At 52.3% G+C, this 21,732-nt stretch overlaps 1 protein-coding gene across 1 annotated transcript; it reads right to left on the bottom strand.

Moving 5' to 3' along the window:
* Positions 1 to 181: 181 nt before the first annotated feature.
* Positions 182 to 16,957, bottom strand: FCMR (Fc fragment of IgM receptor). The gene is made up of 8 exons (XM_041727340.1): positions 16,774 to 16,957; positions 9,159 to 9,494; positions 8,300 to 8,431; positions 7,116 to 7,338; positions 5,349 to 5,479; positions 4,848 to 5,006; positions 4,382 to 4,434; positions 182 to 1,933 (listed from the first exon to the last, which is right to left on the bottom strand). Exons 1-8 carry the CDS (start codon positions 16,808 to 16,810, stop codon positions 1,757 to 1,759), a joined length of 1,248 nt encoding a protein of 415 aa, XP_041583274.1. The 5' UTR covers positions 16,811 to 16,957; the 3' UTR covers positions 182 to 1,756.
* Positions 16,958 to 21,732: the final 4,775 nt, after the last annotated feature.

The following is a 21,732-nucleotide window of genomic DNA, read 5'->3' as shown; positions in this document are numbered from 1 at the left end:
TTCGTTCTTGGCTAGGCTTGTCCTCAAAGACTTCATTCTTTAAGTGGCCCCAAAGACAATCATGGAAGGTTCCCTTAGATGCTGTGAATGATCTACAAGGTAGATTTCTGTATTTATTACCACTCTATTTAATTCCTGTCAGTGTTTTAACTGATGTCATATTTATTTGTCACATCGTAAATTCTGTGTAGGCAGCAGGGACAGTGCCCCATGCTTCTTTTTTATTCTCCACAATGCTTGACACCATGTGGGACAGTGGATGAGTGCTCAGTAAATGCTTAATAAACTGGGTTTTTTGTCTGTATTTGAATTATTGAGGATCAATGAGGGGGTGCTGGGATACGAGGTTGAACTTCATGGGCTAGAAACCATACTGCCACGAGATCTGTAGGAACAGAGCATTGGGGTGGACGTGAGGGACATCAGTTTGAAAGGTAAATGATAGAAGATACAACGCAGGCTAAGTGCCCAGCACAATGCAGCCTCACTAAACATTTCATTTCTCCCCACCCCATTTCCATCATCCCTTCTCATTGGGGCCCCTCCTCTCTTACATTCTTATCAGCCACTTGAGAGGGTGCCATTGTCAAGTTGACACTGCTGGTGGTGTCATCATACCTGGATGGACTGTCCAATCTCTCTGCTAATAAAAGGCAGGGGACTCATTTCTGGCAGCCTCTTCTTTCTAAGTGTGGACAAGTGCCCAGTAAGGCTGAGTTACGCATCCAGGAAAGGTCTTCTTCTCAACAGCAAGACTGGGTGTTCTCTAGTCTCAAGCTCTGAATGGATTTTGTAGTTGACTTTAGTCCAGAGATGCAATGTCTGCCTCTGCCCTGGCCCAGAAAACCGACGAGAAAGTATATGTTGGAGGGCCAATCTCTCTCCTTTCATGACATAAGTGCTATTACAGAGCACCTGGCCCTCCAAGAAGCCACTTTCCTCCCCTACCTTGGCACAGGTTACATGGCAAAGAAATGAGGGGGCATTTCTGAAGCAGAGATGTAATAGTTTGGGGTGGCCAAAACAGACCAACATTCAGATAAGTACACAGAGTTAGTGCTAAGCCATGGAAGAAAGATAAAGAGATGACACAAAGTACGCTATTTTTAAAACAGGGGAGACACACGGGTCAGGGTACTTATGTGCATCAAGGGAGGGAGACAGTAAAGAGAATTTAGGGACATGTATACATATGATCACTAACACTAACAAGCGTGGTTCTGAAAATTTACATTTCATCATATCAGGAGAAAACGTCCTCACCATCGGACTCAAGATGTACAGAAGCTCACTAGTAAGAGGCAGCCTCAAGATCAGGGCAAAGGATGTTGCCAGGGGCATTTCATACCTGACCCCTTCCTAACTCACAGGGCTGAGGCATGCCCTCACTACGAGGTCCAAGAGCCTTCCACTGGTGTGACGCCCAAGCCTGAGAAAGTCTCCCAAAGCCACAGCCATGCTTATGCTCCAGCCTGATGCCATGAGTCCGGAGCCATGGCAGTAAAGATCCTGTGATCAAAGACGCTCTGCAGATTCCACGGCTTGGAGAGGAAGCTGGTGTAACCAAGACAAATGCTCTGCATGCCCAGAGCCCACCTGAAAACCACAGGGCGGCTGCAGAGGTGCGCAAGAAGAGCTGGGAGGGGGTTACTGAGCTATTCTCTGAAGAGACAGGAACAAGACTTGAGGCTGGTGCAGGAGGTAATGAGGGCTCTGAAAACAGAGCAAGTATTGGAAACAAGCAGCTAGACAGGGCTCATTGGCACCAAGGTCTGGGCCCAGGGGGACAGCTGGATAGGTGAGTCAGGTAAGGAATATTGACATAGTCATCCGAATCTGTGTCCTCCGCGTTGGCAGCAGGCTCACGGTAGCAGCTCACGTAGTCACAGCTGGTCTTCAGAGACGGGGCGTGGAGCCAGAGAACTTCGGACGCCTGGGAACAACCAAAGAAGTGTCACTGGATCTGGGGAGGGTGATTTCAGTATCTCTCCAGATAGATTTCCACAGTGGGCAATGGTGGGGGGGCGCGGGGTAAGTGCCGGCTTGCTGATTTCTAGAAGGCAGAGATGCAGAAGTGTCTCTCACTTGGGCAGTTTCAGGGTGGGGTCTCACCCCAGATAACTGGAAAATGCTTAGATCTAGTGTGGGCAGGAAATGCCTTAAATGGGGCTCCAGCTAAAGTCACGTGGCTGAGCATGGGGCTGAAGGAGACTCAGCTGCCAGAGGAGTTTCCCCTCTGGGATTAGATGGTTGGTGTGACTTGTGGAATAAATATGCATCTTCTTAGGGAGTTATTCAGAAGCAGGGTGAGTCATCCCCTGCACCTCTGTGAGGACTCAGAGAAGTTGTGATGTGGCATAACAGTACATTCCAGGAAGGGGCTGGGTAGTGAAGGGGAGGGAGGCGGTAGGCCACTTGAGCACAGCGGTGCTCCTCCTCCCCGGAAGGAAGCCGCAGGATCATCTGGCTTCGGGAAGGGTCAGTTCTTGGGAGGATGGGGCTGTGCCGTGACTCCAACGCTGCACAGTTATTATGGCATCCACCCAAGAAAGGCTTCGGTGGGGAGAGTCGCCCTATTGAAACACAAGAGCTGAGGACAGAAGTCCAGCCCCATGAGCACAGGGAGCACTCGGGAAGTGCTCAGCCATGGAAAGCAGCTATTACTTTGTGAACTTTGCCAGAGAGGGAATGAGCTGCAATTTGCTTCAAAAACACATCTCTGGGTGCCTGGATGGCTCAGTCCATTAAGTGCCTGCCCTCAGCTCAGGTCATGATCCCAGGGTCCTGGGATCTAGTCCTGCATCAGGCTCCCTGCTCCATGGGGAGTCTGCTTCTCCCTCCTCCCCTCTTCCCCTCACCCAGCTCGTGCTTCTCTCTCTCTGTCTCAAATAAATAAATAAAATCTTAAAACTATATATATATCTTCTACTGCTTGTTACACTTCATCATTTAAGATTAAGTTATCCTGCTTGAAAAATCAAGATGCTCCCAGTGAAAGCTAAAATATCGAGGCATTAACCATCCACACCTTGTGGTGGACTGGTTCCATCAAGACTTTTGTCGCTAATAGTGGGAATGAGAGTTTCAAGCAGGGAGGAAGAGTAAGATTTGAGCGAGGTACAGGCTCAGGTGAGGGTGTGTGCGGCTGTAGGGAGGTTCAAGGGGAAAGGGATGGTGTAGAGGTAGAGGTAGAGGGTGCCGTGGGCCACGCCTACGCTGCCATGAACCTCCTCTGGCAGGGCCGCGGGAGGACACTGTCAAGAAGCTGGCGGTGACTGTGGCAGAGCTGTTACTTGTTATTGGGGATCACTGTCTCTTTTTAATAAGGCACACCATGGCCGGGTTAGGGACTCCATTTCTCAGCCTCCCTTGAAGATAGGTGTGGTTCATGACTAAGTCATGGCCAGTAGGACGTGACTGGAAGTGATGTGTGAAACCTCGGGGTTATGGTCTACGGTCCCTCTCTCTTTCTCTTATGGGCTGGAATGTAGACATGGGTGTTGGTGATTGAGTATGGACGGTGGACCAGGCAAGACTCCAGGGGACAGTAGAGCAACCAGACAAGGTGTTTGAGTCCCTGGGTCACCTGGTGGCTTCCTCCATCTCTTCCTGGCCCCCTGCTTTACCTTGGGAGGGAAACAGGCTTCCGTGTTATGAGCTCTGTGGCTTAGGGTCTGGTGCATTAGCTTAGTCTACACCCTAAATGAAACCAGAACGTTTGCCACACTTAGTTTTTTCCCGGTTCCCGAGGCAAGAGTAGTAGTAGTGTTTATCTACTGTGGGCTACTTTAGGGAATAAAATACATTCTCTTCATAATTTGGATCAACAGAGATGAATGGACAGTTTGAGTACTTTTTACCCATGTGCCAACGGCCACTGATAGGAACAGGAGCTCCCTATGTCCATCCCTACATTTCCAGGGGACTCCTCCTCACCCAAGCCTTGAATCCTATCTACATCTTGACATCTATCTGCCAAGTCATCCTCTAGGCCAGGCTTCCTGCACACTCCAGTGATGGGCAAACTACCTCCTCTCGTCCTGCAGGGGTTACTAGAAAGTTCTCCCTCCTGTTAAGATGAAACTGGGTAGATTCCAATCCCTCAAGGCCCTGGCGATCGCAGCTCTCTCGTGCGCAAGTGCTTGTCTGTAGAGTTGCCATCCATCGCCCCGCTGAGCGCGCGCTCACCCCACCTGCCCCCGGAAGCCGGTAGCGAAGCCCTATTACACCTGCGGGGCGGTCCGGGGAAACTGACGCCACCTCTTCCCAGGCTGGAGCTGCTGGGAAAGCCGCGCCCTCCGGCTGACAGGCCGCCCCCACTCGGTCCTCCCCACCCAGGTCTGGGGCCGCGGCTGCCAATCAGGGGCGGGGCGGAGCTTACCTGCGGAGCGACAGGTGGCGCCGAGGGTCGGGAGCCTGGGAGAGGAGGGACGCCTAAGGGGACGTGGAGACGGAGGTGAGGGCGTGGCCTCGGGTACGCCCCGCCCCTGTCAGGCACGGCCCCGCCCCCGCCCGGCCCTGGCCCCGCCTCCTCCCCGGCACGGCCCCGCCCCCGGCCCGCCGGGCCCCCCGGAAGCCCGGGGAAGGTCGAGCTGGCGCCCACGCGCGGGGCGATCCTGGAGGCTCGGGGCGATCCTGGAGGCTCGGGGCGATCCTGGAGGCGCGGGTTTCCGCGGCTGCAGCGCGCCCGCGGGTCCTGCCCGCCCCGCCCCCCGGCCGGGCCTCGCCCCGCCCCGGCCACGCCCCGGCCACGCCCCCAGCCGAGCCCCCGCCAGGCCCTGGCCCCGCCCCCGCCCCGCCCCCGCCCCGCCCCGCCGTCCGCGGGGCGCGCCCAGCGCGCAGCTCACCCTCCGCGTCCGCCGCTCGAGCGCGCCGGGGGCAGGCGGTGTAGATGTTGTTCTGCGAGCGCGGCGGCTGCGCCCGGCGGGGCCGGTGCGGCGGAGGCCGCTGGGACGCCTCGAGGGCGCGCATCCTCACGGCCGCGCGGCGGGCCCGCCTGGAGAGGGCTGCCCCGTGAAGCCGCGGGGCAAGAGGAGAACCGGGTCAGGGGCCCGCGGCCACCGCGCCCGCCCTCGGGGCTCCCTCCCCGGCCCGGCCGGGTCTGCAGAGGAGGTGCTCGGAGGGTTTAGGGCGCAGACCGGCGGAGCCAGGCGCCCTCCTGGCCCCCATCTCCAGATCACGCACCCCCTCCCACGTTCCTCCTGCCCCAGGCTGCTCAGCTGAAGCTCCCGAGTGTCCCCTGCACCGGGGGGGGGGGGGGGGGGGGGGTGGGGCGGTTCCAGCGGAGTCCGAATGTTCTGGGCCCTTTCGGCGCGCACCTCGCCCTCACCGAGCCCGGAGCCGCTCACCTTTCCTCCTCTGAATGACCCTTTTCATCAGCAGCCCCAGCAGTGCCAGCAGGATGAGGGCCAGGGTGGTGGGGACCAGGATGTGAAATCCTTGGTCTTCCAACCCAGGCACGGGGTCCTGGTGGAAGGCTCTGAGGATGGAAGCAGAGCGAGAGGGAAGATGAGGTCTGGGAGGGAGGGAGGTTTAAGGCAGCACTCCTGGGTAGCCAGCTGTTTTGGAGATGGCTCACAGGTCTGTCCCTTGGCTAAAAAAACCTGCCCCTCTCCCCCAAAGAGCCTTGTCTACGGAGTCACGAAACCTGGATTCAGATTCAGGTTCAGCTGTCTACTGGCTGTGCGACCTTGAATCAGTCCCCGAAGGTCTCTGAACCTCATCTCCAGGGATGGGTATAGTAAAACCTATTTCACAGAACTGTTAAAGGGCAAAACAAAATTGTAGATATAAAGAAGTGAAAGCACCTGGTCCAGGCGGCAATCGGATGTCAGTTCCCCTTCTGATTGTTTGCATCTCACTTTTCTTACAAGATTAGTGCAAAGACTAAACAAATTAAGTTTCTTATAACCGTGGAAAAAGATGTTTCTCTCATGGGGTGCCCTCATCTTAGAAGGTCTTCCGTCTATTTGCTCTACAGGTTGAAACCTCAGTACATCAGTTCTCTTTTCTTTTGCAATCATGACAAACTAGAATCATTTTTTTTTTTTTCTCTCACTGTCCTCAGTTCTTGTGTTTATACCAGCTACCGCCCTCATCACAGTCAGACTGGCCTTAGTAAGATCAGACCTGGTTATGGCATGTTTTCATCTTTCTTACACTTTCAGGATGGAACACGATGCCTGGCAGGTAGTAGAAACTAAGCAAACATTGGTTGAGGGGCACCCAAGCGTCCCAAGGTTGGTTTCAACTCAGGTCATGATCTCAGGGTCGTGAGCTCAATTGAGCCCCATGTCAGGCTCCACGCTCAGCAGGGAGTCTGCTTGAGAGTCTGTCTCCCTATCTTTCTGCCCCTCCCATTTGTGCTCTCTCTCTCTCTCTCTCTATCAAATTAATTAATTAATTAATTAATTTTAAAAATGTTGGTTGAATTGACTTGGATTCTTCACCACTGATAGGCTGGTGCAGTCTACTGAACTAGGAGTCAGGCGTCCTGGTTCTATATAGGCCACGTAGTTCTCATGACCTCAGTTCCTCACCTCTAAAACCCAAATGATGTTGGAGGTCTCTTTTCTTGCTAACATGCTTGTCTTTGCTTAGGCAAAAATAATTCCAATTATTATAGGTTTTCTTTGGAGACTGGGCCAATGCTGCCCCCTGGGGGTCCATTGCAGCACTTTCCTGGGTGTGCCCCAGCCTTGAGGCCAGTGCTGTTCAGTAGAAACACTAGGTCACAGATGCAATTTAAATTTCCTAATAGCCACACTGAAAAAGTGAAATAAAACAGGTGAAGTGGATTTTAATAGTTAATAGTTTCGTTGTTGGTTTTATTTTTATTTAGATTCCCCCTCAAGGCGGATCTGAATGAATGCTGAGGGACTTAAAGATTCCGGTCTCATTTCTACAGGATCTTCTGTTGGGGCATGGACAAGTGTATTCTTGTCATTGGACGACCGAGGTAACGTGCTACACTCATGGGTAGTAGAGTCCACAGTGGCCTGGAGCCAAGAAGGGTCTGGGATGGCGGGCGTTGCAGGAAGACTTCAGGGGATCTTCTAACTCTAGACTCCTTTGCCTGACCTCTAGCCCTTCCTGGATGGGTGGAGACCTCTTACCTCTGCCTGTGAAGCCTGGTGTGGTAGTTGTAGCTGGCCGTCTGGGGCCTCGGCAGCGCCTCCGGAGCTGAGGTCTTTGAGGCTGTGGTGGAGGGCAGGAGGGTTGGGGGCTTGGAAGCTGCTACTGAAGACGCTTCGGAAACTCGAAGGTGGTGAGAGATTGGGATCGGGGGGGAGGAGTGAACTGCTGGAGGGGCCTCGGTCCTTGGAGCTGGTGTTACCACTGCAGGAGATAACAGGGAAAAAGTGACCTTCCCTCCACACACTCTGTAGTCTCCAGCAGGAGTGGGTCACCCTCCCTTTCTGGAACACTCTTTACCTTCACCTAGACTGTCCTCACGGCCTGAAATGCCTTCTCAATCCGTTCTCTACACCAACTAAATTCTATGTATATTTGCTTCAAATGCCATTGCCTCCAAGAGACCTTCTCTGACCTCCCAGGCAGAGGAGCTTGTCCTCCTCTGAGCATGGAGAAAACCCCATTTGTAGTTCCATCCCTCCTCTGCTTTATGCCGTATGTGTGTGCTTGGCTATTCTCCTTCATCCCACGCCTGACAGTCAGAACCGCGGGTATATGGGATGCTCGGTTACACTATCCCTCTTGGCACCCAGCAGAGTCCTCTAGTGTGACAATTGTTCAATTAATGTATCTACCCTCACAAGATAGACGGGAGGATATGATGGAGATAGTTGCCTGTCAAAATGCATTTAAGACAGGAAAAGAATGTAGGATGTAAAGGTACCCTTGGTAAGGTCATCGGTCTTTTTATTGCAAAACAGAATTGTTAAAATCACCGTATTCCAGCAAACGTAGACAGCCCTATGGGCAGGAGGCATGAGGGACTCTGGCTGGAAGAGGTCGGCCCAGTCTGGGTTTCCACAGGTCATTCATAGAGATCTAAGATTTTGTGAATGAAGCACGAACTTCATTCCTTGTGGTGCCACCTGGTGGTGATGTGTTCAGTCCTGCAACTAGTCCTGACCAGGCTTTAAGGGTGGGCGGGAAGCACCTGGGACACTAATCTCAGAGAGGTACCCTCTCCCAAGACAGGGAAATGCCCATCTGAGACTCACCTGTGCTCTGCAACCACTCCGCCAACTGAACACGTCCCCCCTCCTCCACTGCCACAGCGCCACGTCATCTCTCCCTCCCCCTCTCCTACCCTGGCTTCGGTTGAACTGACCTTTAGGGACGAATTCGAAAGGACTGGGAGGTGTGGGCATCTTGAACCAAGGAGGCATCGGCATGTGTAGGAATTTATGAAACCAACTTGGAAGCTCAGGCATCGGCTCCTCTTCCCAGAATAGGTCATACTCTGTGGAGGCAAGGGGAGGGGGAAACACTGGTGGGTTCCGAGAACAGGCCTGGGAAAGGGACGTTGGTAGGAGTGGAAGCTGGCTCAGCCCGGGTGGATGGCGCTGAGGCGGGCGAGGGGCTGGGGGCAGAGTCCAGCAGGAAGAGCCGAATAAGCCATGGGCTGGAGACTTCCCTGAATGATACGCTCTTTCATGATACCCCCCACCCCCTCGGTCAGCCTTGGCACCAGAGGCCACTGGGATTCTAGGTTGTTGACTTGGTGCTGCCTAGGAGTTGGAAAGCCAGTGGAGGCAGGGAGAAAGATGGGGTTTGGGAGAAGATATATGGGAAGGATCAGATTATCAAGTGCCAAGTCTGGCCTACAAATGTGACTTGAAATCCCTGATATTTCTCACTGGACAACTATGTAGGACAATTATGCCCTTTTGCTTCCGCTTTCCTCCTGTCTCGGAGCCTCTCCTCGATCTAAAGCCCCCAGTGCCCTCAGACCTTGGGTAGGGTGGATCCGGAACAACACTAGGAGAGCGCTTGTCTTGTTCCTTTCCTATGGTTCAGATAGGAAATTTTGGGGACTGTGAGGTTCCAACTCTATAAATCCCAATAAATCCCGATCATCTTTGGACTGGCTGGTAGCAGGAGAGTCTGGGGACTGCTCTACTTTGATGGCCGTGCCAGCCTTCCCAGGTGGGAACATTTGCTGGGTGCACTGAGCCGGGGGTACCTACCACTGTGGACACTCAGGGTGACTTGTTGGGTCTTGCCCCGGTCTGTGTTCAAGCCGGTTCCACAGGCATAGATGCCACTGTCACTCTTGGTCAGCTCGGTGACCTCTACTAGGAACAGCTTCCTATCTGGACAAGGCTTCAGGGTCACTCGGTGCTTGTACTCTTCCTTGACGAAGTTCTTGTTGGATACCACGGTGGCACATACTCCGGATTCGGCTATTTCCCGGCACAGATAGAGCCTCACGTGCATTTGGGGAAGTGGGCACTCAATGGTAATGGATCCACCCAGCATTCCCTCCATCTTTACTTCTGGGAGGATCCTCAGAGCCCCAGCCACTGCAGGGAGAGGGAGTTCGTGTAGAGGGAGCCGCAGGCCCAACCACATCCCCAACTCCAGCCCTACTTCCAACCCAGGCCCCAGCCCAGCCCCACACTCCTCCCCAGCTCCAGCCCCAGCTCCATCATCACCCCAAGCCTCAGTGAGCCCTCAGCCTCGGCCCCCTCCTGCTCTCTTGCCCTTGCCTCATCCTCTGCCCCCCTCTCATCCCTAACCCTACGTGTACCCTCAGCCCGGCTCTATGCCCTGGTCCCTTTTGCCCAAGCCTGGCCAAGCCAGACCTCTCCCAGCCCAAGCCTTAACCTAACCCTCAACTTCATTCAGACCCAAACCCATAAGATCCCAGACACCAACCCCCTAAGAATATAGTCAAACCTCCTGGCCCACCCCAGGAAGAGATGCTGTGCCATGGTGGCCCCAAACAGCACGTAGCACCCAAGTGACTTCAGTGTGGTGTTGGGAGGCACAGTGCTTTTTTGCTACAAGAGGTTTTCTATCTAGTTTTATTTTGCTCAGATCCACTCAGCCAAAATGACTGTTCACCCTCAGATTTTATTTTTTTAAGTCATTAAAAAAAAAAAAAAGCATTTACTGAGTGCCTTTCATGTGGCAGGAAGGTAGCTGGCATCCCTGCCTTGCACATAATAAATCATTTAGCAGGCGATAGAAGTGGACAGTCGCACAGCACAGGGTAATAAATTCCACGACAGAGATGCACAGTGTTCCTTGGAAACAGCAGAGACCCCAGGACCAGGTTGTTGCAGAGGAATAGTGCAGTCTGAGGAAGGGTTTCTGGAAGAAGTGATCTCAGTTATGACCTGAAAGACTGAGTGTGGAGGGCAGCGGAGAGAACGATGATCATCCTCACTGAAGGGTGTGTGTGAGTGCGTGCATGTGTGCACGGGTGTACGCACACTGCATGTGTGCTAGGGAGGGTGTGAAGCAGGGAGGAATAAATGCATAGTTCATGGGCCCCTGAAATCAAAAAGCTCACGCTTTGGCTGAGAAAAGGCAGGTCTAATGCGGTTGAGTCAGCTGGAGAAGAAGGTAAGTCCAAGGATGATTCACTATCACCTAAGTGGGTCCCAATCAGTGTCCACATATTTCTGGGAAGAGGGGCATGGGGTGACACGTGTGTGTTGGAGTGAGGCCCGGGGACTTGAGTGGAGGAGGAAAGACTCTTCTGGGCGGTGAGTGCGGCCCCCAAAGAGGCTGGAATATGAGAAAGAACATGGCATGTTGGGGGATGGAGGGGGGCAAAGAGGAGCCAACAAATGTCTTGAAATTCATTCACTGACCACACACTGAGCATAGCTCCAACGAGTTTAGGGAGATGAGGACAGTCAAGGAGAGAAGCAGAGCCTGAGGCTCCCGGGTGAGCAGAGAGAGCTGAGGAGGACGTCTGGGGAGAGGAGGACGTGTGGGCAGCAGTGAAGAGGTAGGAACGGCCGTGGGCGGGCCAGGGCAGAGGGGCCGGGAAGGGAGCATTTGCTGGGGCACGTTCAAATCTCAGAGTGTAGCTGGTGTTAACGTGGTGGGGAGGAGCAGAGGGGCCACCGGACACGAAATAGCTGACACGGGAGCCTTCACACGCATAATCCGACGCTGCTTCTAATCTGTTGGAAACTGAGGTGTGTGAGGCGGCCTCATGGGTAGAGCGTGACCCATTCAAAAGACAAAGACGCAATCCAGGGGGTGGGGGAATTACCCTGTGCGTCCAGACAGCCCACACCTGGGTGCAAGGCCGTGCACCTGCCAGTGAACATGTATTTTTAGACCAACTCCGCCAGCAAGGGGAGTAAATACCACTTTCCCAAGAGCAAGATGCTACAGTGTGGGCAGGGGTGAGATGGAGCAGGGGAGCGAGGGGTGTCCACCTATGCAGACACCTCAGTGACCTCACTCTGCTCAGGGATGATCTGGTAAAGCCCTGGCTGACCCAGACCCTCCGTCACAGGTGTTGAAGCCCTAACCCTCAATGTGGTGGTGGTAGGAGGTGGAGCCTTTGGGAAATAATCAGGGTTAGATGAGGTTCGTGGAGCCTTCATAATGGGATTCATGTCCTCATTCCCTCCTTGTACACAAGAAGAGGCCACGCGAGCACCCAGGGAGACGGTGGCTGTCTATAAGCCAAGAAGAGGACCCTCACCAAGTGCAATATTTGCTGGCATCTTGATCTTGGGCTTCTAGTTTCCAGGACTGGGAGAAAGAAATACCTACTGTTGAAGTCACGCTGTCTATGGTAGTTCACTGAAGCAGCCAGACTGTGCAAACTCTGAATGGATGAAACACAAGAAGAGCTGCTGGGTACACCGAGCTCTGGCCCCAAGGAAGCACGAGTTGGCAGGATACGAAATGATCAGACCCCAGCTCTCCTTGGAGTTCGTGCTACCTTCTAACCCATACCCAACGCTCAGAAAAGCAGATTTCCCAAAGAGAGAAAAGTGAGAATATCTCCTGGTTTGGAACTTAATGCACAGTGTGCACAGGATTCATGTGGGAGGAACTCACTAGGCTACAGATGGCTTGATCTTCCCTTTTGGCAAGGTGGTTACATCCAAGTAGGGTGGGGCCTGTGGACCTGCATTTCATTTATTTTATTTTATTTTATTTTATTTTATTTTATTTTATTTGAATTCAATTAATTGACATAAAACGTATCATTGGTTTCAGAGCTAGAGGTCAGTGATTTATCAGTCTTACGTAACGCCCAGTGCTCAGGATATCACGTGCCTTCCTTAAAATAAGCATCCCAGGTACCCTTGAATTTGTGCAATTCTGAATTATGTGGTTATTAGTCCAAATGATTCTGGGGACTAAAGGGCGGGGTGGGAGAGGTACCCAAAGGACCCACCCTGCTTACTATTGGTATTTTAGAGAGGCTATTCAGTAAGTGACATTAATCTCTAAATTGGCGACTTGGTTTTCCATGATGATGGTAGGGGACAGAGATACATGCGGTTTAAAAAGTCACTCTCAGTACGTAATTGGGTATAAAGATATATATTTGGAACATAGGGAAAACCACAAAATTTCCATATTTCCATAATGAGAATCATGGCAAATGCCCACAGGCCTTGGCTGGGGTGGTGCTCTGGAGACTGGGCTTTGGATTCTATGTAGCGATGGTTTTCCAGGAGATGAGAACCCTGTCAACTTAGAGCAGAATTATTTCTGGAAGAAGGAAGTTAGCTCGAGGTTTTTAAGTTTATCACATGGAGTGTGAATTTCTGAAAAAGAATGAGAAACGTCCTCCCCAACTTCCCACCCCCACATATGCCAACACGTGTGTCGAGGCCGGCTGTCTGCTCTTTGTCCTGTCACAAGAAACGGAGTGTCCCCTCTCCCCCCAAAAGCCAGTCCTTCCTCCTGCGTCCCGAGTCTATCCTGAGTCACGTTCTTCAGACCTTCTCCTGCGCCGCCGTCCCTTTCTCCTCCGTGCATCAGTGGTCTCCTCTCTGCCTGCCCGCCGTGGCCTACGCCTACGCTTGCTCTGATGTTGCACATATTGAAAAAGCCCTCCTCTTCCTTTTTGCCTTCCCTTCAGCTGCTGTTCTCCCCTCCTCTCTTCCTCTCCCAAACGCATCATTGTGATCATGGAATCCACCCGCACACCTCCCACTTCCTCTTCACCCTCCACCTGTCAGAGTTTTGTCTCCAACATTCCACTAGGATGGCTGGTCAAGGTCAGCAGAGATTTCCTTGTGGCCACACTTGGTGGCAAGTCATCGACGTGCCCTCTTGGCAACATCTGAGGGAACCGCTTGAAATGCTTGCTTCTTGTGGCTTCCCTGATGCCACGCTCTTTTCTTCTCCTTCTCTATCCGCCTCTCAATGTTGGGCTGCCCCAGGGCCTGGAACTTGGGCCTGTTCTCACCTGCATCTTCCCTTCCTCCCCCTGCACTAGCTCGTTTACTCCCATGGCTTTAATGCCAACTCTACATAGATTTCATATTTTTCATATTTCATATTTTTCTCCAGTCTTGTCTGTACCTCTGAGCTCTGGAATCACCTTTCTGATAGCTCCACCTGGACTCGACTTGAACATCTAAGATATATTTCAAACTCACGAAGGCAAAACAAATAGACAAACAAAAAAGAAGAATTATTGGTTTCTCTTCCAAAACCTGTTCCTTCTAAGCTCTTCCTGTTTCAGGGAGTAACACCAGCATCCATCCAACTGCTAACGTCCAAAACTCATTCCCACATCGTATTAAAGAATCAAGAATAAATTTTAGGATTGTGTGTGTGCGTGGATGTGCGTGCGCACGCATGCGCACATGCACAGACCGGGTCACAACATCAAGTGTATGTATTATCATTTTTTGAGTCAAGGTAAAAAAAAAAAGGATTTGAAAGTCCACACCACGTAACGCTGCCTTGCTTTATTATGGAGCTTCATCCAGGGCTGCAGCCAATGTGGTCTACGGCTTGGGCCCCATGCGCTGGGCCCTGGGAACCAGGACCACCCCCCAAATTGGTACAAGCTGGGGCAGAAATACAGGTAAAGGCCCAAACATCAGACATGTAAGTATTTTAAAGTTATAAACCAAGTTAATGAACTGTTGAATAAAATGTGTTCTATGCCCCGTCTTGGCAAATTCACACACTTTTTAGATGTCCACTCCAAATCATTTCTAGGTGGGAAGAATATTTCCTGTTCCTAGCCTCTGTCCACTCTGCCTTCTTTTCTCAACACCACCTCCTGCCCACACCACGAGGATCCTGGTACGCACACAGCAGATAACCCAGCTGACGTGTATTAGCTCCACCCATCTTATTCCAAATGATCACCTGTGGCCACCCTTTTATAGAATTAGAATTCTAGGATAGAAGACCCAGGATAGAGGTCGCACAGCCATTAAAAGTGGGCCCATAGTCATTTGGACAAGAAACTTGAGGCCTAGAAGAGGGGACATGGCTGCAGGCTCAAAGTGTACAATCTCCTTGGGCCTGTGAACTCCTCACCCTGTGGGAAAGGCTACAAATGGAGATGGACCAGACCCAGACCAAGGATCCCTCTGGCCCAGCTAGAATGGAGGTATTGCTCAGGACAGACTGCGGTGGTACAATTTAAGTGCTCTTCATTCCTAGAGTCTTTGACCCTCACCCAACCCCTCTCTCCTCTCAGGCCTACGTTTAGTTAACCATCCACTGTGTTCACATGAGCCCTACTACCACCTCTCAGACTGACATTTCGTTAAAGCTGCATTTCCTTGGACTTTTAGGGATTTTTAATCTTCCACTCAACAAATATTTGACTTTATTCCATATTCAAGACATCAGGAAGGAAGCAAATAGGAATAAAAAAATAATTTTGACCCTCAAGGAGCTTATCGTTGAATCAACAAGATGAACAGACGCCAAATCACAACATAAGGCAGAATGAGGCCCGCTACGGGGATTCAGAAGATAGGGCTCTGGAAAGTGTATGAGAAGGAGGTGGAGGCTGAGGTGGACTTTCAAGGATAAAAGGTGGCGATGAGAGGAAGGATGTTCCTGGCAGAAGGAATGGCGTGAGTAAAAACACGGTGGCAAGAATGTCCTAGCACACGTTCAAGGAGAAGTCCTCTTTGGCTGGAGGTTAAGAAAGTGCAGGGGAGGGTGGTAAGGTCGGAGGGTAAATGAGGAGCACAAGGGAAGAGTTTGTAGGCAGTGGGAGCCACTGAAGGTTGCTGGGAAGGGCAGTCCTGTGATCAGAGTCAAGCATTAGAAAGCGTAAGCTGGAGCCACAGGTGGGTCAGGTTGGAGGAAGTGGGGATGACTGTTCTTTTCCTTTTCATTCCCTTGAGGGGAGACTGCCACTGCTGCTCATTCTGGTAATGCTAACCCAGAAACTCCATGAATTGGCTATTGATTGGGTCACAGTCTGGGTGGGGATAAATGGGGAGACAGGGTGAATGGAATACTACTCAGCCATCAAAAAAATGAAAACTTGCCATTTGCAATGACATGGATGGAACTAGAGGGTATCATGCTAAGGGAAATACGTCAGAGAAAGACAAATATCATATGATTTTACTTGTATGTGGAAAATTTTTAAAGCATTTTATTTATTTGACAGAGAAAGAGAGAGCACAGGTAGGGGGAGTGGCAAGCAGATGGAGAGGGAGAAGCAAGCTTCCCACTCACTGAGCAGGGAGCCTGAGGTGGGGCTCGATCCCAGGACCTCGGGATCATGACCTGAGCTGAAGGCAGCCACTTAACTGACTGAGGCACCCAGGTGCCCCTCATATGTGGAATTTAAGAAATAAAACAGAAGAGCATAAGGAAAGGGAGGGAAAAATAAAACAAGACGAAATCAGAGAAGGAGACAAACTATAAGAGACTCTTGGCCATAGGAAATAAACTGAGGGTCGCTGGAGGGAAGGGGCGTGAGGGGATGGGGTAAGTGGGTGATGGGCATTAAGGAGACCCTGTGATGTCATGAGCACTGGGTGTTACGTGCGTCTGGTGAGTCACTGACCTCTACCTCTGAAACCAATAATACATTATATGTTAATTAATGGAATTTAAAATAAAAAAAAACATTAAAAAAACATTCTGGCATTTTTCAGCTGATATTAGAGATAGTTAAGATGGTTAGGAATTTGAAGTGAGGTGTTAGGCATGTTGCATTTCAGATCTTGGTGGAACCTAGAAATGGAAGTTCCCAGAAGACAGCTGTAAAGTGGTATGGAACTTGGGGAACGGATGAGGGTTGCTGAATGGGAGAGGGAGTCTCCGTTTAAAGGTGAAGCTGGGGGACGCCCGGGTGTCTCAGTGGTGGAGCCTCTGCCTCCTGGGGTCCCGGGATCAAGTCCCGCACTGGGTTCCTTGCAGGGAGCCTGCATCTCCCTCTGCCCATGTCTCTGCCTCTCTCTGTATCTCTCAGGAATAAATAAATAAAATCTTTAAAAAAAAATAAAGCTGAAGTTGAAAACCAGCAGCAAAAGAGATTCAAAGAAAGAAGGTAGAGGTAGGAAGAAAGGAACTTGGAGGCACTGGCCTTAAGATCCCCTATTATCGGGCTAAGATGTCTAGGAGAGGTGACACCTTCAGCCCTCATGAGTCAACATCGCCCCGCAGGAGATGTGTCTGGAGTGGAGAGAGGGGCTCTAGCAGAGAACGGGGGAGGCTCCCCAAACTTCGCGTGGTCTCCCTCCGGATCCCATCCTAGTCCGGTCTGCCACTAAATCTGTCCAGGGACGTCAGAGCCAGAGATGGCCCGTAACTCCCCGACCTGTGGCCAAATTCGAACCTCATAAACCGCGCACAGCGTTTTCCCGTGGCACTTACCTGGCAAGAAGCAAAGTGACCAAAGCCAGAGGTCCATGGCTCCTTCCAGAGCAAGGTCCCATCCAAGAGCCCCTGGAGATGGGAACAGAGACCCCCTGCTCACCCAGGAAACCTTTACAAGCTGGAGCTTGAAAGAGATCTCTGGCCTCACGAGGAGCAAGGCTTGAAAATGAGGAAATGACAACTTGTCTTGTTTGCTCTCTTGTCTTAGACTAAAAAAGAAAATAGCAGCAAACCACAGCGGAAGTTAGGAATTAAGAAAACATGTTATGTTGAGTGCAAACGGGTCACCAGGGTTCAAAGGGCTTCTAGGCAGCTCCTAAAAACCATTAGAAACTCTCAGGTATGATATTTCTTTGCCTTGGGCACTTTTCCTTTATGTAGATTCACTAACTTGTGAGCTCGCCTCACTTGCTCTATCCCTGTCTTCAGGACGAAAGGGACCTGTCACCAATTTTCTCCATCTGAGGAAGACCGGGTGGATAGAGCTCAGGCCTGACGCCACAAGATGCTGGGGGTAGCCCTTGGATTTCTTTGACAGATTATTTTGAGAACCTACCACGTGGGGCCACCAACCACAGGGTTTGAGGGATTCCCTCCCTCTCTCTAACCTAGGGCCCTTTACCTAAAGAATGAACGTGGGACTAGATGGGAATAACATTCCTGCCCATTGGTCATTGATCCTGGAGTCTTAATCAACCCCAGTTTCCCCAGCACCTCATATCAGCCGCCTCCCATGTCCCCCAGCTGTGCCCTAAAGGTGTTGCCCTCTGGCAGGCGCCCAGGCCACCGCCCAGTGCCCCCAGGTCCGTACAGGAGATGATGCGACAGTGCTTAGGGTCGCAGGCAGCCTGGCAGAAATGGCCCTCAAGCCCCTGACGGTCCACGGGGCAGGCCCAGTGACTGACGGAGAAGAAACAAACGCTGAGGCGGTCGGTCGTGAGGTATCACGGGAAGAGCTTTGGGCTCCAGTCAGATTGTGTGGGGTCTGGTCCTGACTCGGTGCTTGCTAGCTTCGGGCCTTAGTTTCTCCAGAAGTCCCAGGACTCCCGGGAGGCCCAGCGGAGGCCACGGTCATGGAAGTGCTTGAAGGGCCCTTTCACGTGGAGACGCACGGGGCTATTCCTTATCAGGAGATCCCCCGGCTCCATTCCTGACGGTTACATGTCAGGTGGCTTCCCAGCGTCCACGCCTCCGGGCACGGCAGCCTCTTGAGCCCGTGGAGGCCGGAGGCCCTTTCCCCCCCCTTCCTGGGAAAGCTTCCCGGTGGTCCTGCGCACACTGCTGCCCGCCGCCCCCGCGCGCGGACTTGTCACATGCTCTCCTAAACATCAAACGACAACATCCGCAGTGCAAGTAGCTGTGAGGCCCAGAGCAGGTGCAGAGGAAACGTGTGTGGGGGCGGGCAGCCTGCCCTGCCCTGCCCTGCCCTGCCCTGCCCACCCCCACCTGGGTTTCCAGCAGCCCAGAGCTGAGGTAGTTCTGATTTCCTCCAACCACCAAGGGGCCCAAGGTGGAGGGGGCAGGCCTGAGGCCCGGTCAGGGTGAGTGACCACCGGAGGTCTCGGTTCTGGTCAGCCTCCCCCTTTCCCTGCTTGCAGGGCTCTTCCAGATCCCCGACAGCTGTCCCACAGCGGACGTCTGCCACCTGCTGGGCTCCAGGCCTCTGGAGGGAGGGAGAACCCATGAGTGGATGTGCCATAGGTGTGCCAGTGGGCGTAAGCAAGTGTGCGGCGTGTGAGTGTTGTGTGGTTGTGAGTGTATAAGAGTGTGGGCGTGTGGCGTGTGGGTGACAAGGGACATATGACTCTGAGCGTGTGGCCGTGCGTGAAGGACACGCCATGTGGGACGCGGCGAGGGACGGCCCGGGAACGCGTCCTGTGCGATACGTTAGTGTGTGGGTGTGTGGTGTGTGCGTGCGAGGTGCGACTGTGAATGTTCGGAGTCTGAGGAATCAGAATTCGGGCCCCGGGCGGCCCTGTCCCTAGCATCCCCAGGCGTGACCCCGGGGTCGCCGGGCCTGGGCCCCAGGGGAGGCGGGCCCCTGGCTAACCTCAGAGCCCGAGACCTTTGCTGTCTTATCCTCCCCCCCGCTCCTGGCTTCCTCCACCGAAATTTCATGTCTCCCTTCTGACCCCAGTGCCCCGAGTTCCCACTCCCCGGAGAGGGCGAGAGCAGCCGGAGCCCGCTGACACGCCGACACGCCGACACGCCGGGAACTCGTTGGCCCAACGCCTTCCGGGGCCGGGGCTGCACCGGAGGGGATGAACCCCAGGGGGGAAAATCCCGAGTGTAATGACAGGCAGGTGGATAGCACAAGTGACACCAGGAACCCCGGGAGCTGTTCTAAGTCCTCCAGGTAAATGCACTTAGTCCCCATAATAACTCGGGTTTTATCAACCTCCCTATATCACAGGTGGGAGAAGAAAACTACTTTTTTTTTTTAAGATTATTTATTTATTTATTCATGAGAGACACACAGAGAGAGAGAGAGAGGCAGAGACCCAGGCAGAGGGAGAAGCAGGCTCCATGCAGGGAGCCCGATGGGGGACTCGATCCTGAGTCTCCAGGATCATGCCCTGGGCCGAAGGCGGCCCTAAACCACTGAGCCACCCGGGCTGCCCGAGAAAACTACTTCTCACGACGTTGCTGTGAGATTGCCCGAGGGAGGCACCACAGAGGGTCTCGCACGATGCCGGAAGGTAGGGTGAGTGCCGTGGAGAGCGGCCCTGTCGTGAGGGTGGGCGTTGTCCTTATGGGTTGTGCTCGGTTGTAGCATCACCTGACTTTGACCTCCTGTGTCACCAGACTTCGGACGGCCACCTCCTGGGCCTTTCCAGACTGAGCGCTGAGATCCTAGGTGGCCCTCCCCATGACCCAACGCTGCTCTCCCCAAAGACAGACTGTGAGAACCCCCACCCCCACCCGCCTGCTGGACTCACCAGAGAGCCCACTCAGGTAGAGGTACCTGGCCCAGGCGTCCTGTCGTTCCCGCTTTCCGAGAGCTTGGACCACAGGCTTGCCTGTGAGCCACTCTGCAGGAACGGGGCTTCGGGAAGGTTCACCTTTACTGCTAGCCTACTCCTGGCTTCGTGGTACAACAAGTGGGAAGACTTCTGCCCTGAATATGGCTCCACTTCTGTTGGTCCTCTAAGGTTAGAACCCTGATCCGTAGGATTTGGCATGAATTTTAATGTGACTTATAAGAAAAGTCTGGAATTTAGAGTATTCCCCTCCACACATCTAATCAAAGCTTTTGACTCTAGTAGGGTGCATTGGCTGCCCATTTTTTAAAAATCAGCCTTATGAGGGACATTTCCACTCGTGGACTCTTACAGTACCATCTTCCTTCTCCTACCGTTTCAGCTCCCCCGGCCAGCTGGGGGCCAGAGGTCTCAGTTTTACGTCACTTCTCTTGGTGTGCCCCCTGTCTCCTCAGATATGTGGTCTTTCTGAGGTGATCCCTTATATAATTTTTATTGTGCAGACTCCCCGGTAGAGTTCGTCATTTCAGAGAAGCTGATGGGGTGGGGTGGGAGGACTGTCCTTGTCTCTCTGCCTTGGGGACCAGCTTCAAGACCTTCCCACAGTCAGCTCCTCCTCTCTGCTGTCTACTGTCCTGAGGAGAAATGTTCCATCCTGACTCTCAGGAAAGTCTTGGACAAACGACGTATACATCTTTACACACCCAAACCAATGACTATCCGCAGATATTTCAGTCACTATTGGGTCTTAGTATTATGGAATCATTATATTACATAATAGATTTTTGAAAAGAAAAAAAATCAAGATAATTCAAGGACTTGAGTTGTTTTTTTTTTTTTTTATCGTCAGAAATATTTCAGTGGTTCTCTGAGTGTTTGCTGGACACCGATCGCTGCTATTTGGTTTATCATTAATCCCGCAGTTGATTGTTATTCCCCAGCACTGGGCTGAATAGTGTCCCTCCAAAATGTACGTCCACTGGAATCTCTGAATATGACCTTATTTAGAAATGGGCACTTTGCAGAGGGAATTCATTAAGATGAGGCCAAACTGGATTTGGGTGGGTCCCAAATCCAATGACAAGGGTCCTTGCAGGACACTACACCACGTGAAGACACAGAGAAACACAGTGGGAGAAGGCCAAGGGGGGATGGGGCAGAGGATGGAGCAGTGCGACTGTGAGCCAAGGATCTCTGAGGATTGCTGGCGGCCCCTGGAGGCCAGGAGAGAGGCCGAGCCCCCTCACAGATTCCCCCTCACATCTCCCGAAGGGCTCAACCCTGCAGACATCTTGATTTCAGGCTTCAAGCCTCCAGGATGGTCAGACACTAAATTACGATTATATGAAGCCACCCAGTTCATGGTACTCGGTTACAGCCACCCTCGGAAATCAATACATTCCCCCAAACTAGTGACTTTTTAACCTATGAGATACCCCATTTCAACTACAGACCAGCTCCCTTCTTCATGAAAAGATTTAAGGTGGACTTGGGGTAGTACGTGATTACACTGCTATCACCTATTTATAATATCAATTCAGAATCATGTAAGGTTGTCTATGGCTTTAGTGGCATCTCTTGGCCTTTGATTCTAGGGACTGGGATAGGCTTTGTGAGCTCAGGATTGGCTTGTGGGTTATTGGCATTAGTACGGACGCTGCATCTTAACACTTCTGCCCCAGGCATGATGCTTTGCAGGTCGGGGAGCAGCTTCCAGGGGAGAAAGGAGTGATAGGTTCTGATGGACCTCGTAGTTTTGGTTCTTCTGGAATGATGGTCCATTATTATATGGATTGATGGTCCATCGCCATTATAGAGAACAGAGAAATAAACATTTCTGACGACCACCTCTCTGGGTCGGGGTGGAGCTGAAGGCTCTGAACGAGGTCATGGTCCGGGAATCAAGCCCGGGAACTGCAGTTGGTAGAGCAGGAGGGGGGACCAAGGAGGAATCTGAAATCTGAGTCTTGTCAGG

This window comes from Vulpes lagopus, chromosome 1, assembly GCF_018345385.1.
Source record: "Vulpes lagopus strain Blue_001 chromosome 1, ASM1834538v1, whole genome shotgun sequence".
NCBI lineage: Eukaryota > Metazoa > Chordata > Mammalia > Carnivora > Canidae > Vulpes > Vulpes lagopus.
This window is presented reverse-complemented; position numbering and strand designations above follow the sequence as displayed.

Coding starts and splice junctions, on each gene's coding strand:
- FCMR (XM_041727340.1), bottom strand. CDS start 16,810: ATGGACCTCTGGCTTTGGTCACTTTGCTTCTTGCCAG. Junction 5,007..5,348: donor GGTCATTCAGAGGAGGAAAG/GTGAGCGGCTCC, acceptor TTCACGGGGCAG/CCCTCTCCAGGCGGGCCCGC. Junction 4,435..4,847: donor TCGAGCGGCGGACGCGGAGG/GTGAGCTGCGCG, acceptor ACGTCCCCTTAG/GCGTCCCTCCTCTCCCAGGC.